At 46.4% G+C, this 22,619-nt stretch overlaps 2 protein-coding genes across 3 annotated transcripts in view; one reads left to right on the top strand and one right to left on the bottom strand.

Moving 5' to 3' along the window:
- Positions 1-1,540: 1,540 nt before the first annotated feature.
- Positions 1,541-10,368, top strand: LOC117350615 (monocarboxylate transporter 13-like). The gene is made up of 4 exons (XM_033925013.1): positions 1,541-1,798; positions 4,766-4,909; positions 6,343-7,125; positions 9,561-10,368. The coding sequence occupies exons 1-4, from the start codon at positions 1,591-1,593 to the stop codon at positions 9,818-9,820; spliced, it is 1,395 nt and encodes a 464-aa protein (XP_033780904.1). The 5' UTR covers positions 1,541-1,590; the 3' UTR covers positions 9,821-10,368.
- A 2,515-nt stretch (positions 10,369-12,883) lies between these two features.
- LOC117349544 (monocarboxylate transporter 13-like) overlaps positions 12,884-22,619 on the bottom strand; it is a 31,490-nt gene continuing 21,754 nt past the window's right edge. For both annotated transcript variants that reach the window (XM_033923095.1, XM_033923094.1), the window contains exons 5-6: positions 19,343-20,128; positions 12,884-15,013 (exon numbers count right to left, since the gene is read on the bottom strand). In XM_033923095.1, the coding sequence (XP_033778986.1) occupies positions 14,742-15,013; positions 19,343-20,128 (1,058 nt within the window). In that variant the 3' untranslated portion in view covers positions 12,884-14,741. The remainder of the gene's footprint in view (positions 15,014-19,342; positions 20,129-22,619) is intronic.

The raw sequence follows: 22,619 nt of genomic DNA, 5'->3' as shown, positions 1-22,619 counted from the left end.
AGCTCCCTGAAGCTTTCTGGGCTGGTGTCTCAAAAGTTGTAATAAATCCCTTCCAGGAGTAAGTGGTCTATCTGACTCAAATGCATTCCTAGCGAGATGGGCTTTGATCCTCAAAATCTCGTGTCTCGAGAAACGGGTTAGCCTGGCAGGTGCCACCGTCTCGTCTCATGTTTGACACTCCAGCGTCAAGTAACACTTCCGGAAGTTTCCTTCGTGATTATAAAACAGAAAGCCACATGCTAAGCTGATAGCATGTTAGATTCTGTATGAAAAGAATATTCTTTTTTTAAAAAAAATCTTTATTCATTTTCAAATCAAAATAACAAGTGCACAAAAATACATCATAGAAGTAATTCCAATATAGCACTATAATATCTAACACATAAAATCTAATAGCGTAATAACCCCCACCCATCCACCCACCCTTCATCACATTTTCAACTAAAATAGAATATACACGTTATATAACATATTATAACATATCTTATAAAATTACTCCCCAACTCCACCCTCCCCCTTGAAAAGAATATTCTGATTTATGATATTTCACCTGCTACACCTGGACTTTGTCCACCCATTGACTCCAGCACTTTACCTGTCCTAACTTCCATGTTCCGGCTTCAGAGTTGCCTTCCGATCTTAGAAGAAAAGACCGGAATCTTGCCCCCAGGTAAGCCTTCCTTCAGCCTACACAATCTTGTGTTTGTAAATTCTAGGGGTTCCCCCACACACTTTTTTTTCCTTCTGAAGCTGCTTCATTTCCTATGATCAATCCGGGGAGCTTATCAAACTATTCCCCTGACCCTTTAGGACAGGCCAGAGATCAATTCAAGTCTGGCAACAAATATATATAGAATGATCACTCTGTAGAGATCCCCCAGCTGTTTCCGCTTAATTCTGGCTGTGGTTGGCAAGCCTGGGTTTTCTAATCGAAGCATACTGCAGTCTCCCAACACAGGCACTGTCACACACAAACAGTCTGAGGAGCAAGATGGAAGGATCCATCGAGCCCAGGATCCTCTTTCCAACAGTGGCCAACCCGGATCCCAGGTACCTGGCAAGATCCCAAAGAAAGAGTACAAAAGTTTTTTATGTTCCAATCCTGTCTCTGCCAGCCACCAGTCTTTTGGCTTGCTCCAGTGTTGAGAGTCTTCAGTTAGAGCCAAGGCTTCCCCTCTTTATTTCTTAATTCATGCACTCCCCCCCCCCCCCCACCTCTCTAGTTGAGCAATGATGATACTTGGTCCCGGCTGGGGCTCCTTCAGGAATCTGTCACATGCGTGTGCTAGATCAGCCACCACTGAATAATGGCTGAGACCCCCCTCTCCCAACACCACAGTACTGTTTATACAGCAATCCCAGTCCTGCAGAAACAGGATCCGAGACGCTTACTGGTCTGGCTCCCAAATGCACCAAATAACCCTAAATCCCCTATCAGAGAAACTTCTGGGCTTGCAGAGCTCCCATAGATCCCTTGCTGTTTACATCTCCCCTCCCCATCTCCAAATTGCAGCACCTACCTTAATCCTGATCCTTTTGATAACCCCCTCCTTTTTTCTCATTTCCAGCCCTGCTGCAGCGGGGGGGAGCATGCCCGCGCCCCGAGTGCACCAGGAGCCCCCAGATGGCGGCTGGGGCTGGATGATCGTGCTGGGCTCCTTCATCCAGACGGCTCTGATCTTCGGCCTCATCCGGTCCTTCGGGGCTTTCTTCGTGGAGTTCGTGGACTACTTTGACGAGCTGGCCGCCCGAGTTTCTTGGGTCACTTCCATTGGCATCGCCATGCAGCAGTGTGCCAGTGAGTAGATGTTGCCCGTCTTGTGCCCTCTCCAATTTATTCCTAGAGCTTCTTTCTTGTGTGTGTGTCACGCATTCGTGTCACTAGATCTACCATATGGCTCCAGCAAAAGGAGGACTGAAAGCAATGAAAGTAAAACCCGGATGGCTCAATCCATCCTCCTTTTGCTGGAGGAAGTAACTTGGTGTTCCAAATCCAGGTGAAATTTTTTGAGCAGCTCCTGGACAACTGACTGCACACCCTACTGTTATTTCTTCTAAAATCAGCACTGCAAGGAGCAGGCAGATGAACAGAGAGAAAGATTCAGGACTTGCCTCCAGGGGCCCAGTCCTTCAGTGCCCGCTGTACAGGTGTGCCAAGAAGAAGTACTTGCGACTCGGGAGTGTGCTGTTAAAGCGGATCAGGGGGGGGGGGGCCTCCCTAAAATCATTATCCAGCAGCTCAGAGTCTCTGCTGTCTCTGAAAATGATGCTTTAATGCAGGGGCTTGGGGGACTCGGAACTCTCTTGTCATCGTCTTGGTTTTTACCTAGTGGTAGGAATGGGCACTGCAGCTCACCCAGAACAACCTGGAGATGGAGATCAAGCCCTAGGTTTGCCCCATTGCATTCAGGGAGTTGTAGTTCTGATTTCCCTTAGACATCCCTCGGTATGCAATAAGGACAAAACTAGGATTCAGCTAGCCTCTCTGGATTGACATGGACGAGGTGGCCACCAGAGGGGTGTTTATTATTCTTTACATAGGTCTCCTAATACAAAAGTGTGTGTGTGGTGGGGGTGGGAGAGCCAGTATACTATGGGTGAAAGAGGTGTAACGTATAAAACAAACAAAAAAATTATTGCATATTTGTTTATTACCTTTTATGGTTTATGATTTGGCACCTCCTAACAACCTAGATTCTAATCTTATCTTTTATTTATAGATTGCACTATACCTGCATAGGTTCAAGGCGATTTACAAGTAAGAGCAGGGGAAACATACAACTGAAGGTCATATCAGATATACAATAAACTTGTTAGAGCAGGGGAAACATACAACAAGGTCATATCAGATATACAATAAATTTGTTAGAGCAGGGGAAACATACAACTGAAGGTCATATCAGATATACAATAAACTTGTTAGAGCAGGGGAAACATACAACTGAAGGTCATATCAGATATACAATAAACTTGTTAGAGCAGGGGAAACATACAACTGAAGGTCATATCAGATATACAATAAACTCACCAGAGCTGCCAGATTACCCAGTTCCAAGAAGGACTTTTTGGTTAGTTTTATTAGTTTTGAACTTACACCCCAGAGCGGGGTGGGTGGGGGGGTGGGGGGGGCCTTTTATCATAAACTTCATTAACTTCTTGTGGCTGCTTGAGGACAGTTTAAGTGGCCCCTTATATCAAACAGCAGTAATAATCATTTTATTTTTATATACCGGCCAAAGCAAGTTTCAAGTTTATTTAATTTTTGATGAATCGCCTATTACAATTTCTAGGCGATGTACATATTATAATTAAGATAGAAGAAACTTACAAAATAAATTCAAATATCAAATTTAAAACAATTCAGACATGAGTTTGAGGTATGGGGTTAAAAGTTACAATATTTGGGTTGGTTAGTAGTTTGAGGCGGTTTACAATAAGAAGAGCTGGACAATCGGCGAAAATAATTACAGTGAGTCGTCGAATACATGTAGAGAGGGAGAATACTTGTGGGAAGGGAGAAAGACAGAGTAATAGTCACACTGTAGGGACATCGAGTTCATGTAAGTAGAATACAGGGATAAGGCTTTAAGAGTTCTTGGTTACAAATCAGTTAAACAGAGCTTTTTACTGCGGGCCAACGAGATAGGAACTGAATGCACGTCGGAGCATTTACCTCTCTGGCCTGTGGTAAAAAGCTTGATAAAAGGGGCCCTAATTTAGGATAACTGGTGCCAAGGAGAGTAGATGAATGTTTGGCAGGTCTGTCACAGGCTGTTGAACGTGACATTTAAGTATTTTACTTTTGAGTTCAGCGCACCTCTAAACCATATCTGCTTGAAATAATAAGCATGTTACAGGCAAGGTACATATTTCTGTTGAGCTCCCATTGCCTACTGCTGCTGTTAGAGACAGGGCGTTGGGCAAAATGGACCTTTGGTCACACCAGGTCTTGTCATTTTCATGTTGTTATGCAACATAATAAAAGCTAGTGCCCTGGCTAAGGGCCACCAAAAAGACACCGTGAGGTAGCAGCATACAGTCCTTTGCAAGAGGCAGGTAGAATTCAGTATCTAGAGCCACAGTGACCCCCCTCCCCAACACAAAAAAAAGACAGAAATAGTGCCTCCTGCTGGGAGAGGCAGGGACTGTAAAAGTTTTGAGCGCCCCGTAGCCTGTGCTTCTGCACCATCCTACATAGCACCTCCTGCTGGAAGAGGCTGATACTGCAGAAGCTGTGTGCATCCTCCCCAGCCAGCTCTCCTGCATGACTGTAGGTTGGAGCCTCAAATAATAATAACAGTTTAATAATAATAATAATGATAACAGTTTAATAATAATAATAATAACAGTTTAATAATAATAATAATGATAACAGTTTATATACCACAGTACCGTGAAGTTCGGTTTACAAAAGAATAAAAGAAGGTACAAATTGATTGAACTTAGAAGAGGTGAAAGCAATTGGTTGATAGGTCAGGAGAACCGTTATTGAGGAGAAAGAGATGTATGGGTCAGCTGTCTAGTATTTCAGGGTCACGACCTGGGCGGCTCCCCCCTAGTGCATCATTATCCTGCACTTCGGCGGCAGTCATGTCGTTTTATTTGGCCCCAGTCACGGGCTCACAGCTACAAAAAGATTGGCAAGCACTTCTATAGCACCTCCTGCTGGAAAAGGTGGGATTGCAGTTACTTATAGGCCCTAGTAGTGGCCTGCGTTTGGTTTGGCTGGGTCTTGAAACAGCTTTTGATTTTTTATCTGCAACAGGTCCCTTGGCCAGCGCTCTCAGTACCCGCTATGGCGCGCGCCCTGTGGTTATGACCGGAGGATTGGTGGCAGGGTTGGGGATGTTTATAGCCTCTTTTGCCACCAGCTTGGTGCACCTGTACATATGCATTGGACTTCTTTCAGGTATAGTACACATCAAAAATTGAATCCTCCACATGCCAGGAGTAGAAAAATTGAAAGAGACTTTAAAACACTGGAAGAATGGTCAAGGGGGGGAGGGGTGAAGGGGGGGGGTCTGCCCCGGGTGCCATATTAGTGAGGCGCATGCACCCGTCCTCATCTCCGACCCCTGCTATTTCACCCCGCTTCCCTTCCCTGTACCTTTCTAACGTTCCTGACGCGCGCAGCAACCTCCAAGCTGCTGTCATGCCAATATCGACTCTTCCTCTGATGTCATTTCCTGGTCCTGCACCTAGGAAGTGACATCAGAGGAAGAGCCGATGCTAGTACAACAGCAGCTTGGGGGGGGTTGCCTCTTGCACCAGGGATGTTACAGATGTATGGGGGAAGGGAAGGAGCATGGGGGGGCCACCTCCCTGGGCACCTCTCACCCTCCTCGCTACACCACTGGTCAAGGGTTTGGAAAATGAACCTCAGTGCTAACATGTGTAAAAACATTCCATGAGCTGCAAATTCCATTAGCTACGTTTCCCTTAGAAGAACCAGAACTAGAGTGTGGTGAAGTGGTTTAATGCTATACCTGCTGTACCCTGAGGTTGTGGGTTCAAACTAGAGAGTTGCACGGGGACAGAAATCCCTGCCCGTCCCCATCAGGATCCTCTCCATCCCCACCCGTCCCCGTCAGGATCCTCTCCGTCCCCGTCAAGATCCTCTCCGTCCCCGCACCTCCCCGCCAGGATCCTCTCCGTCCCCACCCATCCCCGCAAGGAATTACTTCCATCCCTGCCCGTTCCCATAAAAAGCAATTACTTCTGACAGGATCATCAATTCCACAGTTTCTTTTGTGTTTGTGCTGCTGTTTTCCTTGTGGAATCTCTTTGGTGGAATCCTTTTTTTGTTTTCGGTTCAGGTAATTAACTTATAAACCCTCTCTGATGAATTCTGGCACCATGTCATTCTCTAAATTTTAGTCCATTCCATATTGCAATATACTGCAAACTCTGTGCCACGGCACACTAGTGTACCACCGCAGATTCTAGGTGTGCCCTGATAAGACGCCAGTAAGGAGGAGAAGCGCCGGTGCCAGCTGACTGCTCGCAGTGAGAGGCACGTCCTGTAGGCAGTCAGTTGACGCCGATGACTATCCTCTTCACCGGTGTCTATCTACCCGCACCTCACCTCCTCCAGGATCCCCCACTGGCGAAGTGACAGGTTCAGGGTCACGGCTGGAGGGCCTCCGCGCATGACGTCATCGCGTCTACATCCGCGCACTTCCGAGTGCCTTCCAGCCGGGGCACTGGGTTTAGTGTGCCGCCAGGCCGAAAAGTTTGCAGGATACTGCCTCGTTGCATAGAACCAGTTAACAACCTAACTTGTGATGGATGCTGCTTTCTCTTCACCTGGTGTTAAGATTGCTGCACGTGTCTTTTTCACAGGGTTTGGCTGGGCTTTGGTGGTCACGCCAGTCATGGCCTCTGTCACCCGCTACTTTAAGAAGAAAAGGACAATAGCTACCGCCTTATCCACCACTGGAGTGGGGCTCTCTTCTGCCTTCTCACCGCTCTTTCAATACCTCATAGACTCCTACTCATGGCGTGGTGCCCTCATCATTCTCTCTGGCATGACCTTTAACCTGATGGTATGTGGAGCTCTCATCCGACCGCTGACCCTGAAGGAGGATCTGCCAGCTTTGGGGAAGGAGGTTGCAAGGCGGGACCAAGACAAGAAGTGCCTGCAGCAGTGCTCTTCCCTCTTTGGCTTGACCTTACTCTATCACTGGCCCTTCATGAGATACGTCTTGGCCAACACGTTGATCAATATAGGATACTTTGTTCCATTCATTCACCTGGTGGCACATGCCAGGGGTGCTGGGTTTGACGAGTACCAGGCCGCCTTTGTCATCTCTGTTGCTGCTGGGGCTGATCTCTGTGGCCGGATCTTCACCGGCTGGTTGGCCGATTGGGGCCGAATCCGGCTCCTTCATATGTTTGCAGTCTGGACCTCTGTGACGGGTCTTGCCATCATCTTGGTGCCACTGGGGAGCAGCTATGCCGCACTCCTTGGAATAAGCATTTTGTATGGATTCTTTTCTGCGGGCATGGTCCCCCTGATCTTTTCCATCGTGCCAGAGATTGTAGGGATTGGTAATGTCTTCCGGGCAGTTGGGATTCTGCAGATGATTGAGAGCTTTGGCAGTCTGCTTGGAATCCCCTTATCTGGTAAGGAATTGCTCACCTTCTGCCTTCTCTGACTTGTGCATATTTGTGGCCAGCTTCCAGAGGGAGACATCTCCCCATTACAAAATTTTCCAGTATACGTTCCAATGCATTGTGGGATTTGTAGTCATAGCTTCTTTCATTTGACTTTAGCATTGCAGGTAGTGGAATGCATCAGGACCAGCTGAAAGTCTCTCTTCAGGAAGGGTGAGGTGGGGTCATTTGATAGCTGTTATGTTTATTTCTGTACTATGCAAAATCTCACACTGCTTGGACCAGAGGCTGGAAACATTCGTGCAGTGGGGGTTTAAAATCTCCTACTAGATTGAAGGGTGGATTCATTCTCTGAGGCAGTTTCTCAACCCAGACTGATTTTCAGGAACATGCATGGGATGAATTTGAGAGGAGTAGCTTAATGGTTAATACAGTGGGCTTTGATTCTGGCAAAACTGGGTTCATTTTCCACTGCAGTTCCTTGTGACTTTTAACCGGATTTCATTCCCATTCTGCCCCCAACCCCATCCCGCTCCATCCCCAGCCCCGCCTCCACTCAAATCGCAAGTCTCCTTCCCCAAATTTGGGGCAATAAGAACTTAAGAATAGCCTTACTGGGTCAGACCAATGGCCCATCAAGCCCATTAGCCTGTTCTCACGGTGGCCAATCCAGGTCACTAGTACCTGGCCAAAACCCAAAGAGTAGCAGTATTCCATGCTACCAATCCAGGGCAAGCAGTGGCTTCCCCCTTGTCTTTCTCAATAACAGACTGTGGACTTTTCCTCCAGGAACTTGTGCAAACCTTTCTTAAAACCAGCTACGTTATCTGCTCTTACCACATCCTCTGGCAACATGTTCCAGAGCTTAACTATTCTCTGAGTGAAAAAAAAAAATGTTCTCTTATTGGTTTTAAAAGTATTTCCTTGTAACTTCATTGAGTGTCCCCTAGTCTTTGTCATTTTGACGGAGTGAAAAATCGATCCACTTGTACCCGTTCTACTCCAGCTTGCATAGTTCATCATATATTAGATCACAGGTGTCAAACTCGAGGCCCGCGGGCCAAATCCGGCCCGCCTGGTCGTTTTATGCGGCCCGCAGTCCGGTGTCCCCAGTTTTACCTTGTGGCGGGCTCCTTCCTCCTCACCGATGTAATGTGCATGCAGCGGCTCCTCGCGCGTCCCACACCTCATCCAGAAGCATTCCCTCTGACGTTGTGATTTCGGAGAGAAGGCTTCCGGTTCAGGTGCAGGACGCAGCTCCGTGCACACTACGGCTGTGAGGAAGAGAGAGCCGGCCACAAGATGACACCGGGGGGCATCGGACTGCAGGTCGCATAAAATGGCCAGGTTGGAGCCGGCCAGAAGGTTAGACACCCGCCGCAGGGAGGCACAGCATGGAGGGAGGGAGACAACAAAGGTAGGGGGAATGGCTTTATTTTCAAGTTAGTGTTTGAATTGTGTCAATTTTGAGCATTTTAATCTGCTATCTTTTGCACTGCTCAGGAAGAAATACATTTTGTTTCTTTTTTTTTCTGGGGGTTGTACTGCATGCAGAATCTTGAATCTTAGGGTGTGTTTTTATATATTAGTATTTTTAGTTTTTGGTCCCGTATTTGCATAGGGGTTTTTCTGTGTTCTGGTAGGTATGAATGTTAAGAAGCATACAGTGTGTTTTCTGTAGTTTAATTTTGTGGTTAACCATTACCATTATGCGTTAATAAGATTATATTGTGTGTATATGAAAAATGAATGGAAAAAATGGTGGTATAATTAGTATTATTATGGGGGCGGGGTCTGGGGAGGAGATTGGGCAGAGTCTGGCCCGCGACTTAGCCTGTGTTTTGGATTTCGGCCTCTTAATGTGATTGAGTTTGACACCCCTGTATTAGACTGACTCTTCAGATAATCTAATTTTGCTTTTTTCTCAATTGCATAATTCTTCCACCAACTTATATGGTACTTTATTACTACATTTTCCACAGTTAGAGGATTGCAGAATAAACATCTCAACTCTTCTTTTGCTTTCGCTGCCATTACAATTTGGAATAATCTACCTGTTCACATTAGGACTGATATCAATTACATAAGAACATAAGCAATGCCTCCGCTGGGTCAGACCTGAGGTCCATCGCGCCCAGCAGTCCGCTCAAGCTGCGGCCCAACAGGTCCAGGACCTGTGCAGTCATCCTCTATCTATACCCCTCTATCCCCTTTTCCAGCAGGAAATTGTCCAATCCTTTCTTAAACCCCCAGTACCGTGCTCTGCCCTATAACATCCTCTGGAAGCGCATTCCAGGTGTCCACCACACCAAGGTTTCGTAAAAATTTGAAAACTTTTTATATGAATTGTTGTAATATTCATGGTCTGATGATATTTTAATTATTGAATGCTTTTGTTGCTGTTTTAATTGTGCTGGATCTGAAATCTTTCTCTGTTTTCCCAGGTTGGCTTCGAGATCTAACAGGGGGTTATACAACCTCGTTCGGTGTCGCCGGAGGTTTCTTACTGTTGGGGAGTCTGGTCCTGTGTACTCTGCCAAATTTCTTCTCCTGCTCTTCTCCAAAGCCTCTTGATCAATTAGTTGCTCCGGAGGTGCTGAAACCGGACCCAGCTGGCGAGCTATTTGATCTTGAGACGAGTGACACTGACACAGAGAGCGTGCAGCCTAACGGGAGTTGCAAAGACTATCCTACCACCTCGTGATCAGACCCTTTGCAGAGGATAAGAAGAGGGTGTCAGCAAGGCTTCAACCTGATAATCCTCTCCTTTTCCAGAGATTTCAGTGACATCACCCCCTTCAAAATAGCTGGGAAACCAGGCAGACCCAGGCTCCAGTTGCTCCTCTGCCACTAGGCCGTGATGACAGCACACCCAGGTTCCGATCCCACCACCACCTCCAGGCTCAGGTCTACCCTGGTCTGACACAAACGTTTTAGAAGGAATGGAGCGGCTAAGCATGTTATTTATCATATACAGGTCTGTGTACATCGGCAATGCTATATAAATAATACCATGTTATGAATGCACAAAGACTACCTCCCAAACCCAACTGTGCCCTTGCTTGCACGAGGGGCCGCTGAAAAGTGCTCAGCCCCACCAAGAAGAGAATGATGTGGAGCCGTCACTTTTCTTGATACTTTTCATTTCAGTGAGGCAAATGCATCTGGCAAATAGGCACAAGAATAGGGAGACCAAGCGATTGTGACATCACCGATGAGGTTGACTCTTAGGCGTTGGTGGAATGAGGTACTATGACGTCACAATACGAGGGGCTGCTGAAAAGTTCTCAGCCCCACCAAGACGCGAATGATGCGGAGCCAGGAAACTTATGAGCTATTCCACACTTTTCTTGACACTTTTCATTTCATTCAAACGAAAAGTGTAAGTTTCGTGGCTCCACATCATTCTCTTCTTGGTGGGGCTGAGAACTTTTCAACAGCCCCTCCCTCGTACAACGTATCGTTTCTAAAGCACTGGTAGGCATAGACAACACTGTACACAGTACGGGAGACAACACAAAATGAAAATGTTCTAGACCTGCTTCCCCCCTCCCCCCTCCTCTGCCTAGAGCATGGCTGTAGCCACATCCAATATGCTGGAGGATTAAAGGTCATGGCTGCCATATTGGATACAGCCATAGGTAATAGTGAACCAGTATTATCTTGCCTCTAAAGACCTTAATAGACCCCCTACTAGAACACCAGAGATACCACCACCAGAGATATGTTCTCCGGTTTGTTTTAAATCTACTTATTAGCTGCATGCCCCATTCATTCTTACTATTTTTGGAAAGAGTAAAAAATAGGGTTATCATATGTCCTGAAAAACCCGGACATGTTCTCTTTACTTCCTATTAGCTCTGTGTTTGACATTTTCCACTTTTGAGTACTGTTATTCCCAAAGAGAAAACATTCACATCTTTAATCTCTTTTTCAATTTAAAAAAAAATTGGGGGGGGGGGGGAGAAGAGGAGGAGGAGCTGTAGAAGAGTGAGATTTGTGGAGTGATGCTGCCACCTCATGGTCACTTTGGAGATTGCAAGACCGTGAAAGGAAGGGAGGATTGTGGTTTTCTTCTATACCATTAGCTTTCCAGCTAAGACTGCCAATAGGATCCAGATTTGCAGGACGGGGCTAATCCAATCCTGGGTTTATTCTATTGCATGCAGGGACTTGTAATTCTAATTTCCCCATTGCACTCCCTAAGAAAAGCGAGACTGAAGTCCCAGCACGCACTGGGATATAACCAGGACTGGATCAACCCTGTCCTGCGAATCTGGATCCAGTTAGCAACATGTATGTGCCAGTATTCTATAATCATAGCATGCAAATGATGTTTACATGTAGGCAGTAACTGGTTGATGTTCATAATGGCTAATGCGGGTAGGAGAGGTTCCTGTCTGCTTAAATCACTTGTCTATGGCTAATCACAGATATTCAGTGGTATAGTAAGTGGGGGTGGGTCACTGGCACCTCTCCGCTTCCCCAGTCCATGCATGCCTTCTCTTCCCATCCCCCTTGCCACTAGTTCTTTGCTTCTCGCGCCAGCCTTGGCTCTTCCTCTGCCATCATTTCCTTGTCGCGGGACCAGGAAGTGACAGAGGGAGAGCCAAGGCCGTTGCAGGCAGCAAGCTGGAGATGCTGCTCGTGTCAAGGAAGGGGAAGGGAAGGGGTGCACATGCGGCAGGGGATGGGGAAGGAGCAAGGGGGTGGAGAAGATGGCAGGGCTGCCAACGCCCCAGGCACAACTTACCTTCACTACGCTACAGCTGGTTAGCAGGATTAGTGCCTATGCCACAGCTGGCTAACTTATGGATGTTCCGGGGGCAGAGCCAGTGGTTAAGTGCCAATATTCCATCCTTAACTACATAAGAAAAGGGCTTAATTTTGGCTTCATAAATAACAGACCTATCTTTATATGGGTTCAGCTTATGAGGTCACGGTTTGAAAATTGCACTTAAACGGCATAAGCCAACATATAACCGGTTATTCAGTGCCGGAGCCTGGACATGGCATGGCATTACGATTGTAAAATCCGGACACCCTAGGCCCACCCCCCAGGCCCGCCCTAGCTCTGCCCCCCCCCCCCCCCCGCTGCCTGCTGTGGTCAGGCAGGAGGCAATCCACACATGCGTGGGTGGCACGCGATAATGTCAGTGCCAGGTTTTGAAAAGCCATCCGGACCCCCTGACATGTCCTCAAAAGGAGGACATATCTGGGGAAATCCGGACTTCTGATAGCCCTACATGAGGGAGATTGTGGCTAATGTAATAGCTGAGCCGTAGGGTTACCATATGGCTCCAGAAAAAGGAGGACGGATTGAGACATCAAGGTTTTACTTCCAGTGCTTTCAATGGAATTAAAACTCGGATGTCTCAATCCGTCCTCCTTTTTCTGGAGCCATATGGGAACCCTAAGTTGAGGTCTCTGCTTCAACCCAGGTCTCTGATTCAACCCTTTGACATCAGTGCTGTAGTCTCATAATGCCTCAGCATAAGGTTGTCATAAATCCAGGACTGGCCCAGAATTTCCCTCCTGGAACCAGGCAACGTGATCATTCTGGACATACAATGTAAAGCAGGGGTGTCAAAGTCCCTCCTCGAGGGCCGCAATCCAGTTGGGTTTTCAGGATTTCCCCAATGAATATGCATGAGATCTATTAGCATACAATGAAAGCAGTGCACGCAAATAGATCTCATGTATATTCATTGGGGAAATCCTGAGAACCTGACTGGATTGCGGCCCTCGAGAAGGGACTTTGACACCCCTGATGTAAGGGATAATGGATTTGTTCTACCGCCTTTCTGTGGTACAACCAAAGTGGTTACATTTATTATAGGTAGTAAAACCAGAACTTGATCGACTCGTCTTCTAAGCACAGAGCCAGCTGGAAATCCTTGACGGGTTTCTTTAGTACAGCAGTTTTTTTTGTGCTCCTTTGGGGTCTGGTTGAATTGGAACCAGCCTTATATAGGCTTTTAGTCACGCACTTACTGGGGAAGGAGGAGAGGGGGCGCATACTCCATTGGCTTCCCATTTTCTATCTAGGCCATCTGTTGTAATGATGTTTCTTCAGCACATTTTTATTTAAAAAAAAAAATTAAAAAATCACGATCCTTGAAACAGCATTGAAGAGATATGGAGGAGGAATGCGACTCTGCTCGTGGCATGAGCAAAAATCCTGCGTTTTTAGTGCGAGTCTGAAACCTTGAGTCAGAAATCATCAAGAGGGTGCAAAAACACCTCAACGCCCCGTGAGAAATTGAGAAATATTGGCACATACCCCGGCAGTACTTTGATATTTACTGTAACTCTTACACAAGGTGGGGGAGAGGCATGCTTTCTGGGACAGCATCCTTGAACTGAGGTGAGAAGCAAAGAGCACCACAGTTCAATACCAGGAAGATCACAAGTAGTAAATCTGAGATTTTGACCTATTTAACACTCTGGCCAGTGGTGCCAAGTCCACTCAATCAGTCCCTGCAGTGCATCCAGGTAGGAAGGGAGCAACGTAGAGTCACTCCTCCGTCTTCTGCAGTGCATCCTCCCTCTTCTGGGGGTCCATTATGATATTTTGCTTGGGTGTCACTAAACCCTGGCTTAAGAACGGAGTCCTTTCCTGTTATGGTGTGCGCTGCATCTGACAGAAAAACACCGGGGAGGGGCGGGACGAAGGACAGAGATTTCTCACTGATCTGACACTGGAAAAACAGACCCAGAAAGTCAACTGGAGACTGAGAGGAGATTATTGTGTCTACAAACTGTGGGACTGTCTCTTCCTTCTGAAATATCTTATCTGACGCTGTCTCATCCCTACCATGAATCTTTTTTTGTTTTTTGTATTCTCTTGAAGCAAATCAGCCTGACCGCTCTAGCCTTCTCTATGCCAGTGGAATCTGATTTGCTTTATAATAGCTTCGAGGCTGTCTTATTCCTGCGAGATCGCCTCATATTAATTAGAATAGAGAGCCTTTGGCCTTCATAAGAGCATCTCACATCGATTGCAATATATTCATGACTCCAGGGCCAGAATTCTACGTATTTTGGCCCCTAATTTGTAACATTTAAGAGCCTCTCCCCTCTTGATTAAATAGGAAGTAAATTTTAAGGTTTAATGGTTTTCCATGCTACTGAATTGTGAGGCTCCATGTCAAGATATTTATTTTTTAATATCTTATATATTTTTATAGCCTATGTGGTTCACATTCAGGTACTCAAGCGTTTTCCCCTCTCTGTGCGATTCTTAAGCTGTAGCTTGTCCACCTCATATGTAAATCTGACCCTTAATGGCTGTGTGAGATGCCCTTATATGCCATTTCTAGTCTATTAGTGGCTATGGTATAATAATGATGCTTCTAAACTGATCCTTATTTACAATATAATGGCTTGGGGAGAGGAATTTTGCTGTTCTCCAAGGATGCCAAAGGACAGCTGGTCTGTAAACTATTCATAGAGGGCAGGGGAGACCACTGACCATAGCAGCAGGGACCACTACGGTATAAAATTAATCCAACAGGACAGGGGTGCAGGTAGGTGTCTGAGCCCCCTTCTCCCCCTCTGTACCATAGGCTACGGAGGATATCGCCACCAGCTGGAAAGATCCAGGAAATGCTACTCGGAGAAACTTAGCAGCTGCTGTCTGAGAGTGCAGTGGACAGCCGAGTGGTCTGGGATGAACGGAGGGAGTGGTCTGTGGAGGACTTGGCGATCAAGACACTGGATGACAGGGGGTCGTCTTCTGGAGCCAGGGGATCCTGGTCCTTCCTCTGTGGACAGGTGGAAGAGGCGCAGGAGAAGAAGGACGGAAGGCCAAGCAAGACGCAGCTGCCCAAGAGGATGAACGAGGCACAGATCAGGAAGGAGGCCCGGAAGTTTCCGGTGAGGTCTCGGAGGAGTCCTGCAAGTTGAGAGTGAGAACAAATGAATCAGAAGATCCTGCCTCTCCAATTTGGTTGATTGACTCTTGCACCCACCAATAGGCAGAAGGGGGAGGGGGCACCGGCACAATTATATTGTAGGCAAAAGTCGATTCCAGGAACTCTATTTCTGGGTAGGGATAGGCAGCTAGAAAGTTTTCGTTTTGTGTTTGAGAGGGTCTTTTTGTGTGGAAAAGAATGCCATCAGGAGGGTGCATTATAAACACATATCCCCCCAAATTCTATAAATGGTGCTAAAATTTAGCCGTGCAATTGCACACTGAGCTATGGAACAGACTCAGTTAAGCTAATTGATGCAAAATTGACACTTATTTAGAAATAAGTACCAATAATTGGTGTTAATTGAATTCGAACTCCCACTCGATACTGCCCTAACCCCACGCAAAGATCCCACCCCCCCCACACCCTACGTCAACTCCCTAATTCGGTCAACCCTCAAGATATGACCGCAGGTATTCGCACCCTAAATGAATCTTGTACCCAACATCCCCTATCAATTGACCTGGCAGCCGCCACATGGCACTCTAACATCCAATCCCTCTATAATAACCTGGTCCAGACAAAAACAACCCAAATAATCACCAACAAAGCACCTGCTCCCTGGTACACTAATGACCTCCGATCCATAAAACGATCCCTGAGAAAAGCAGAAAGGATCTGGGCCAAACACCCGGACAATGAAACCAAAACCCACTGGAAAAGCATATCCACCACATACAAAGCTGCCATTCTAGAAGCAAAAAAGACCTACTACTCTCGTCTCCTACAACAAGCCCCTTCTAGATCTAAACAACTGTTCACCCTCACCAACCATCTCTTCACCAACGCCCAAAGGAATAATCAAACCAACCAAACAGAACTCGATAGCGAAATTCTCTCGGACTTCTTCCAGTCCAAAGTACAAAACATCCGAGCTAACCTCGACGTCAACACCAAACCCACTCCTACTCAGCTCCAGCCAATTCCATATACCCCCCCTTCCGCCACTCTCTCCCAATTTCATCCAACTACTCATGCGGAGGTCCTCGAAACCCTGAGAGAACTCAAACCCTCCAACACCATCCTCGACCCCTGCCCGTCCAGCCTCCTGCTGTCTGCCGGAGACGCCATGGCAGAATCCATCCTCCCCATCATTAACACCTCTCTAACTACTGGAACTGTTCCCCTCAGCTGGAAATCAGCTATTATCAAGCCCACTCTCAAAAAACCCTCCCTTGATCCTAATGAACCTGGCAACTATCGCCCAGTCTCCAACCTCCTAATTGTCTCCAAACTCCTTGAACGAATTGTGCTCCACCACCTACACCCTTTCATTGAAGAACAAGCTGCCCTATCCCCAGCCCAATCCGGCTTCCGTAAAGGCCACAGCACAGAATCAGTACTCCTTGATATCATCGACGACAGCTGGTCAATACTCGACAAAGGCAATGACGCCCTACTAGTCCTACTTGACCTTAGCGCTGCCTTCGACACAGTTGACCACCACCTACTCACATCTAGACTCCACGACCTCGGAATCAAAGACACAGCCCTCCAATGGATCACCTCCTTCCTTCACCAAAGGACCCAAACTGTCCTACTAGGGACACATAAATCTAACCCTAAGCCTATCAAATATGGTGTTCCTCAAGGCGCCCTTCTATCCCCCCTCCTATTCAACCTCTACATCAAACCCGTCATCGATATAGCGCAAAAATATAAAATCAAAATCCACTCTTATGCAGATGACATCCAGCTGCTCCTCCCCTTAGGCGAAAACCGGCCATCCCAAATTGCTAACCTCGAACTCTGCCTCACTGACATGAAAACTTGGATGTCAAACAACAAGCTTCAACTTAACGCCTCCAAAACCGAACTCCTATGGATCAGAAACAAAAACACCAAATACCTACGACCTACACTAACATGGGATTCCACTCTTCTAACGGCAGCAGATCAAGTTCGCAGCCTGGGAGTAACCCTAGACGGACACCTATCCCTATCTGCCCACATATCCCAAGTAGTCTCCACCTCCTTCTACTACCTTCGCCAACTGAAAAGGATCAAACCCTACATCTCCACACCAGACCTCGCCCAACTCCTATACGCATATGTCCTCTCCAGAATGGATTATTGTAATTCCCTATTTAATGGACTAACCAAAAATAATATCAAACGCCTCCAACGGGTCCAAAATGCAGCCATCTGCCTCCTACACAACCTCAACTACCACGATTCCATCTCCCCGGCACTCCATGCTGAACACTGGCTCCCAATTAGCCAACGCTGTACTTTCAAAGCCCTGGCAATTGCCCACAAGAGAATCTATTCCACCACCCCCTCCTACATAAAATCCAAGCTTCCCATCTACAACCCCACTCGCACCCTCCGCTCAAAGTCAGAGATACGCCTATGCACCTCCCCCCCCCCCAGAAGATCCCTGCTCACAGAAACTGCCCACAAACGATCCTACAGCCACTTCATTCCACACCTTTGGAACCAACTCCCCCCCCAACTTAGACAACAGAACTCATTATTAACATTCCGTAAATCGGTAAAGACCCTCCTCTTCAACTAAAGGTCTCCTTTGTCTTCTCCCCCCCTTATGCCCCACCCCTCCACTCTCCTATCACCTCCCCAAACTCCAGTATAACCCTCTCTTACTCTCTCCACTAACAAATTGTACCTAAACGCATATAACTTTCCTTAAACTAAACTACTGTATTTCCCCCTTCTCTCTTTCTGCTATACTCTCCCTGTATTTAATTCTCTCCAAAATCTATAAATCCAATCACTGAACCTGTTGTATTACTTATATGTCTAGTTACTCTCCACTGTGTATGTTCATTTGTAGACCGTTCTGAGCTACTGGGAGGACGGGATAAAAATCCAAATAAATAAATAAATAAAAAATAAATTAAGAAGCACTAATTAGCAATTGTGCATATATCTGACTTACGCCCTATTCTGTACACTGAGCACTGCATTCCAGGAGGAAATAGTTTTATACTTAAAGAATAGTTAAGCTCTGGAACTCATTGTCGGAGAATGTGGTAACAGCAGTTAGCGTGGTTGGGTTTAAAAAAAGGTTTGGACAAGTTTCAGGAGGAAAAGTCCCAAGTCTGCTATTGAGACAGACATGGGGGGAGGGGTGGGGGGGGGGGACCGGTGGAAGCTGCTGCTTGCCCTGGATTGGTAGCATGTAATGTAGCTATTTTGGGTTCTGGAACCTTGCTACTCTTTGGCATTCCAGAATCTTGCTACTCTTTTGGGGATTTTGGAATGTTGCCACGTTTTGGGTTCCGCCAGGCACTTGTAACCTGGATTGGCCTGGAAACAGGAAACTGAGCTAGATGGACCATTGGCCTGACCCAGTATGGCTGTTCTTATGTTCTCTTATGTTCTTATAGTGCCCAACTGCAAAGGGGGTATTGACACGAGACGGGCTTGAGTTTGCCAGGGGCGTTCCAACTCTTCCTGCATGCCCTTCACAGATCGTTGCATTTACATGTCCAACTGCTGTAGGCGCCAGCCGTAAATACGGTGTAAGTGGTCTCACCTAAGGCTTAGCACATAATTTCAGACTTTCATTACCATTCCATAACAGATCTGGCACAGTTCTGCCACTATGGAATGCTGCTACTCTTTGGGGTTTTGCCAGGTACTTGCGACTTGGAATGGGATACTGGGCTAGATGGACCTTTCGTCTGACCCAGTAAGGCTATTATTATGTAGGCTTACAAACCCTGGCAGATTGTGACAGGACTAATTCACATAGCAGCAGTTCTCACATCAAGCTTACCCTGTCATGTTCTATAGATAACACAGACCCAGTGGCGTATTAAGGGGGGAGGTCCACCCCGGGCAACGTCTTGGTGAGGGCGCAGTCATCCGTCTTCCTCTCCACCCCTCCAGCTCCTTTCTTGCCCCCCCCCCCCCCCCACTGCTGCTTCCCTTACCCCGTGCCTCTGTAACGTTCCTGGTGTGAGCAGAAACCCCCAACCTGCTGTCGCGCCAGCTTTGGCGCTTCCTCTGATGTCACTTCCTGGACCCGCATCTGGGAAGTGACATCAGAGGAAGAGCTGACACTAGCGTTACAGCAGCTTGGGGGTTGCTGCTTGTGCCAGGAACATTACAGAGGAAGGGATGCAGCAGGCATGCGGCAGGAGGGGGAGGGAAAGGAGTGTGTGGAGGTGGGGGGGAGGAAAAGGGGTGCTACGCCTTGCAATTAGTGTTTGTGCAGGGAGGGACTGCCTTGCTGGCTATTATCAGAGGTGAACTGTGGCTACCTGCACCATTTTTCTCCTTACCTGAAAGAGGGGGGCCCAGTAGCCCCCCAAAACTCATGACCATCAAGCACAGCCCTATGGCATTCGTCACCCTGGAGACTCCCACAATGTCAGGCACCACAGCAAAGATCAAGGGGGCGAACCCCCCAGCACTGCATCCATAGAAGGTTCCCAGGGCCATGATGCTGAAATAGGATTCGCCAAAGGGCAGCAGGAGAAGGCTGAGTCCCGTCAAGGTGTTCCACAGGAAGAGGAGCTGTGCTGATGACAGGAGTCTTAGGTCGGCGAAACAGCCCGAAATGAGTCTCATGGCTGCATCTGCCAGGGCTGTGATAGACATTAGAAAAGCCGCCTCGTAGCTGCTCAGTCCTAGATCTGTTCCGTGTGGCACAAGGTGTACATAGGGGATGAAATAGCCAGTCCCTATGAGAAGAAGCGCCACTGTGTACACAACAAATCCACGATTTTGGAACAAGCTGAGGTCAAAGATGGAAGAAAATTTTCTTAGGCACAGCTGACCCCTGGACATATCCTCAGAGTTTGCAGACTTCTTGATAACCTCGCCTTGGAAAGCTGGGGGTCGGAGCAGTGCTCCGCACACACAGAGGTTGAGCACGATGGCAGACAGGATCAGAAGGGCACCCCGCCAACTGAAGTTATCAAGGAGGACTTGGAAGAATGGCGAAAAGAGGAAAGAGGATATTCCGTTGCCAGTTAGAGCCAGGCCCAAGGCGAGGACACGGCGACGGGTAAAGTACTTAGGAATCATACCCATTGTTGGGGTGAAGACCAGTGCCCAGCCAAAACCTGATCAAAAGAAAGAACAATTTTATACTGCACCAAAGCACGTTGGGTTGATGTTCGTTATCCCACATCCCACTTAACCAATGCTTTTGCCTGGCCAGGTCAATATATGGAATCCTAAAATGATATGATTTACTATATGGAGTGACGATGTTCCTAAATGGACATTATTTGAAAGTGTCAAAGTTCCAAAGGTCCACTGAAATCATCCACATAAAATAATTCCATCCACATAAAAGTAAATCATCCACATAAGAGCCTTAGTCCGCTAGGGATACAGGACCCAACACGGTCCGCGTTTCAACAAAAAGTCTTCTTCAGGGGTCCCTGGGGGTCCTATAAAGGTGAGTACGTGGGAAACAATTGTGTGGTGAGCCGGAAGTGAGACACTGCTTGCATTTGCAATAGAAAGGGGACCGTGTTGGGTCCTGTATCCTTAGCGGACTAGGTCCTTTAAGGCTCTTATGTGGATGATTTACTTTTATGTGGATGGAATTGTTTTATGTGGATGATTTCAGTGTACCTTTGGAACTTTGACACTTTCAAATAAAGTCCATTTAGGAATATCGTCACTCCACAGAGTATTTTTGATTTTCTCTGGATTTTCTTCTTTGTGGATATTTCGGGGTCAATTCCTTTTGTTTTTATGATTTACTATACGTCATAAACATTTCATCATACCATAGTAACATAGTAAATTACGGCAGATAAAGACCTGAACGGTCCATCCAGTCTGTCCATAAGTTATACCCATTAAAAAATACATGATTAAATCAACTTGTCTCTTCTTTGATATTTCTGGGCCGTAGACTGTAAAGTCTGGTATTGTCCTAGGTTCCAAATGCTGAAGTTGCCGTCCAAGCTCACAGCAGCCTATCCAACCATCCCGTTGTTTGCAGGATGTCTACCATAAAGTCTGACCAGTTACATCCTCATGTTCCGTATTAGTGGAGTTCACATTGATGCCCTCTCCAGCCCATCCTACACCAAATCACCACATATGGGACACAGACCATGTAGGTCTGTCCAATACCATCCTTTATTTTCTAATTAGAGATCCTCTATTTTTATCCTATGCTTTTTTGAATTCCATCACCGTTTTCCTATCCAGCACTTTATCATTCATCTTCTACCTGTCCTCAGCTGTCCATTGGTTTACTCATTAATTCATCCTAAATGTTGGCCATCAACTTATCATCCATTAATTCATATCATGCATCCTTCTCATTATTCACCACATATACACATACAGCTATCTGTCCTCAATATGGATCATTTATTCACCGTCAGTAAACCTGTCATCAGTACTTCTCATCCATGGCCTCTATTTGTTTTTCAACTTACACCATATAGTGATATGTTTGTCCAGGATCTATAATCTATTAAACCATCAAGGTCCATGAAACCATCTAATAATTCTTTCATTCACTCATTGTTAGCATCAGTCATTTATCTGTTCTCTATCATAAGAACATAAAAATTGCCATAGTGGGACAGACCAAAGGTCCATCAAGTCCAGTATCCTTTTTAGCTAGTGGCTAGCTAGATCCCAAGTATTGAAACATATTTTATGGTGCTTATCCTAGAAATAAGCAGTGGATTTCCCTAAGCCATCTATTTTTAAAATCAAATCAGAGAGAGAAAGGTATAAGAGGCAGAAAAGTCAACCTAAAAGTCATCGGTTAAGTGGCGGCCTTATGGACAGTGTTCCTGTTTTTGGAGCAAGAGGGTTCGGGTTCAAATCCTTTCATGAATAAATGTCTTTTATCTATTTTTAAAAGCGAATCAAGAGAGAGAAAGGTATAAGGGAGAGAAAAGTCAACCCAATAGTCCCTGGGTAAGTGGTGGCCTAGTGGTAAGGTAGCACAGTTTTTGGAACAAGGGGTGAAGGGTTCAAATCCTTTTAGTGAATAAATATGCTTTTTATCTATTTTTAAAATCAAATCAGAGAGAGAACGGTATAAGGGAGAGAAAAGTCAACTTAAAAGACACCAGGTAAGTGTTGGGCTACTGGAAGGTGTGCCTGTTTTTGGAGCAAGGGGCTGAGGGTTCAAATCCTTTCGTGAATAAATGTCTTTTATCTATTTTAAAAATCAAATCAGAGAGAGAAAAGTATAAGGGAGAGAAAAGTCATCCCAAACATCACTGGGTAAGTGGTGGCCTAGTGGAAGGTGGTACAGTTTTTGGAGCAAGAGGCTGAGGGTTCAAATCCTTTCAGTGTATAGATATCTTTATGTAGAATCTAAGGAAGCAAGAAAAAAGCATTGATCAGCAGAGCACACTGTGGCAGACAAGGTGGACCTTCTCACAATAACACAGTGTGGTCCCGGTGTCTGTCTGTTTGCTTCATTACACAATTAAAAACCCAAAACAAAGTGATATCTTCAGACTACCAGGGAGTCAGCATTTGAAAACGGCTCAAGAGATGGATTAGGTTTATACTCTATCACATTATATTTAGAGAACGCCCTCTCCCCAATTATGGAACGCAAAG

This window comes from Geotrypetes seraphini, chromosome 16, assembly GCF_902459505.1.
Source record: "Geotrypetes seraphini chromosome 16, aGeoSer1.1, whole genome shotgun sequence".
Taxonomy (NCBI): Eukaryota; Metazoa; Chordata; class Amphibia; order Gymnophiona; family Dermophiidae; genus Geotrypetes; species Geotrypetes seraphini.
Note: the sequence above shows the minus strand (reverse complement) of the source record. Positions and strands in the feature narration are given on the sequence as shown.

Bases quoted from the DNA above. Each gene is read 5' to 3' on its own strand.
- LOC117350615 (XM_033925013.1), top strand. From the start codon at position 1,591: ATGCCCGCGCCCCGAGTGCACCAGGAGCCCCCAGATGGCGGCTGGGGC. The intron at 1,799-4,765 runs GTGAGTAGATGT...TATCTGCAACAG, and splicing joins CGCCATGCAGCAGTGTGCCA to GTCCCTTGGCCAGCGCTCTC. The intron at 4,910-6,342 runs GTATAGTACACA...TCTTTTTCACAG, and splicing joins ATGCATTGGACTTCTTTCAG to GGTTTGGCTGGGCTTTGGTG.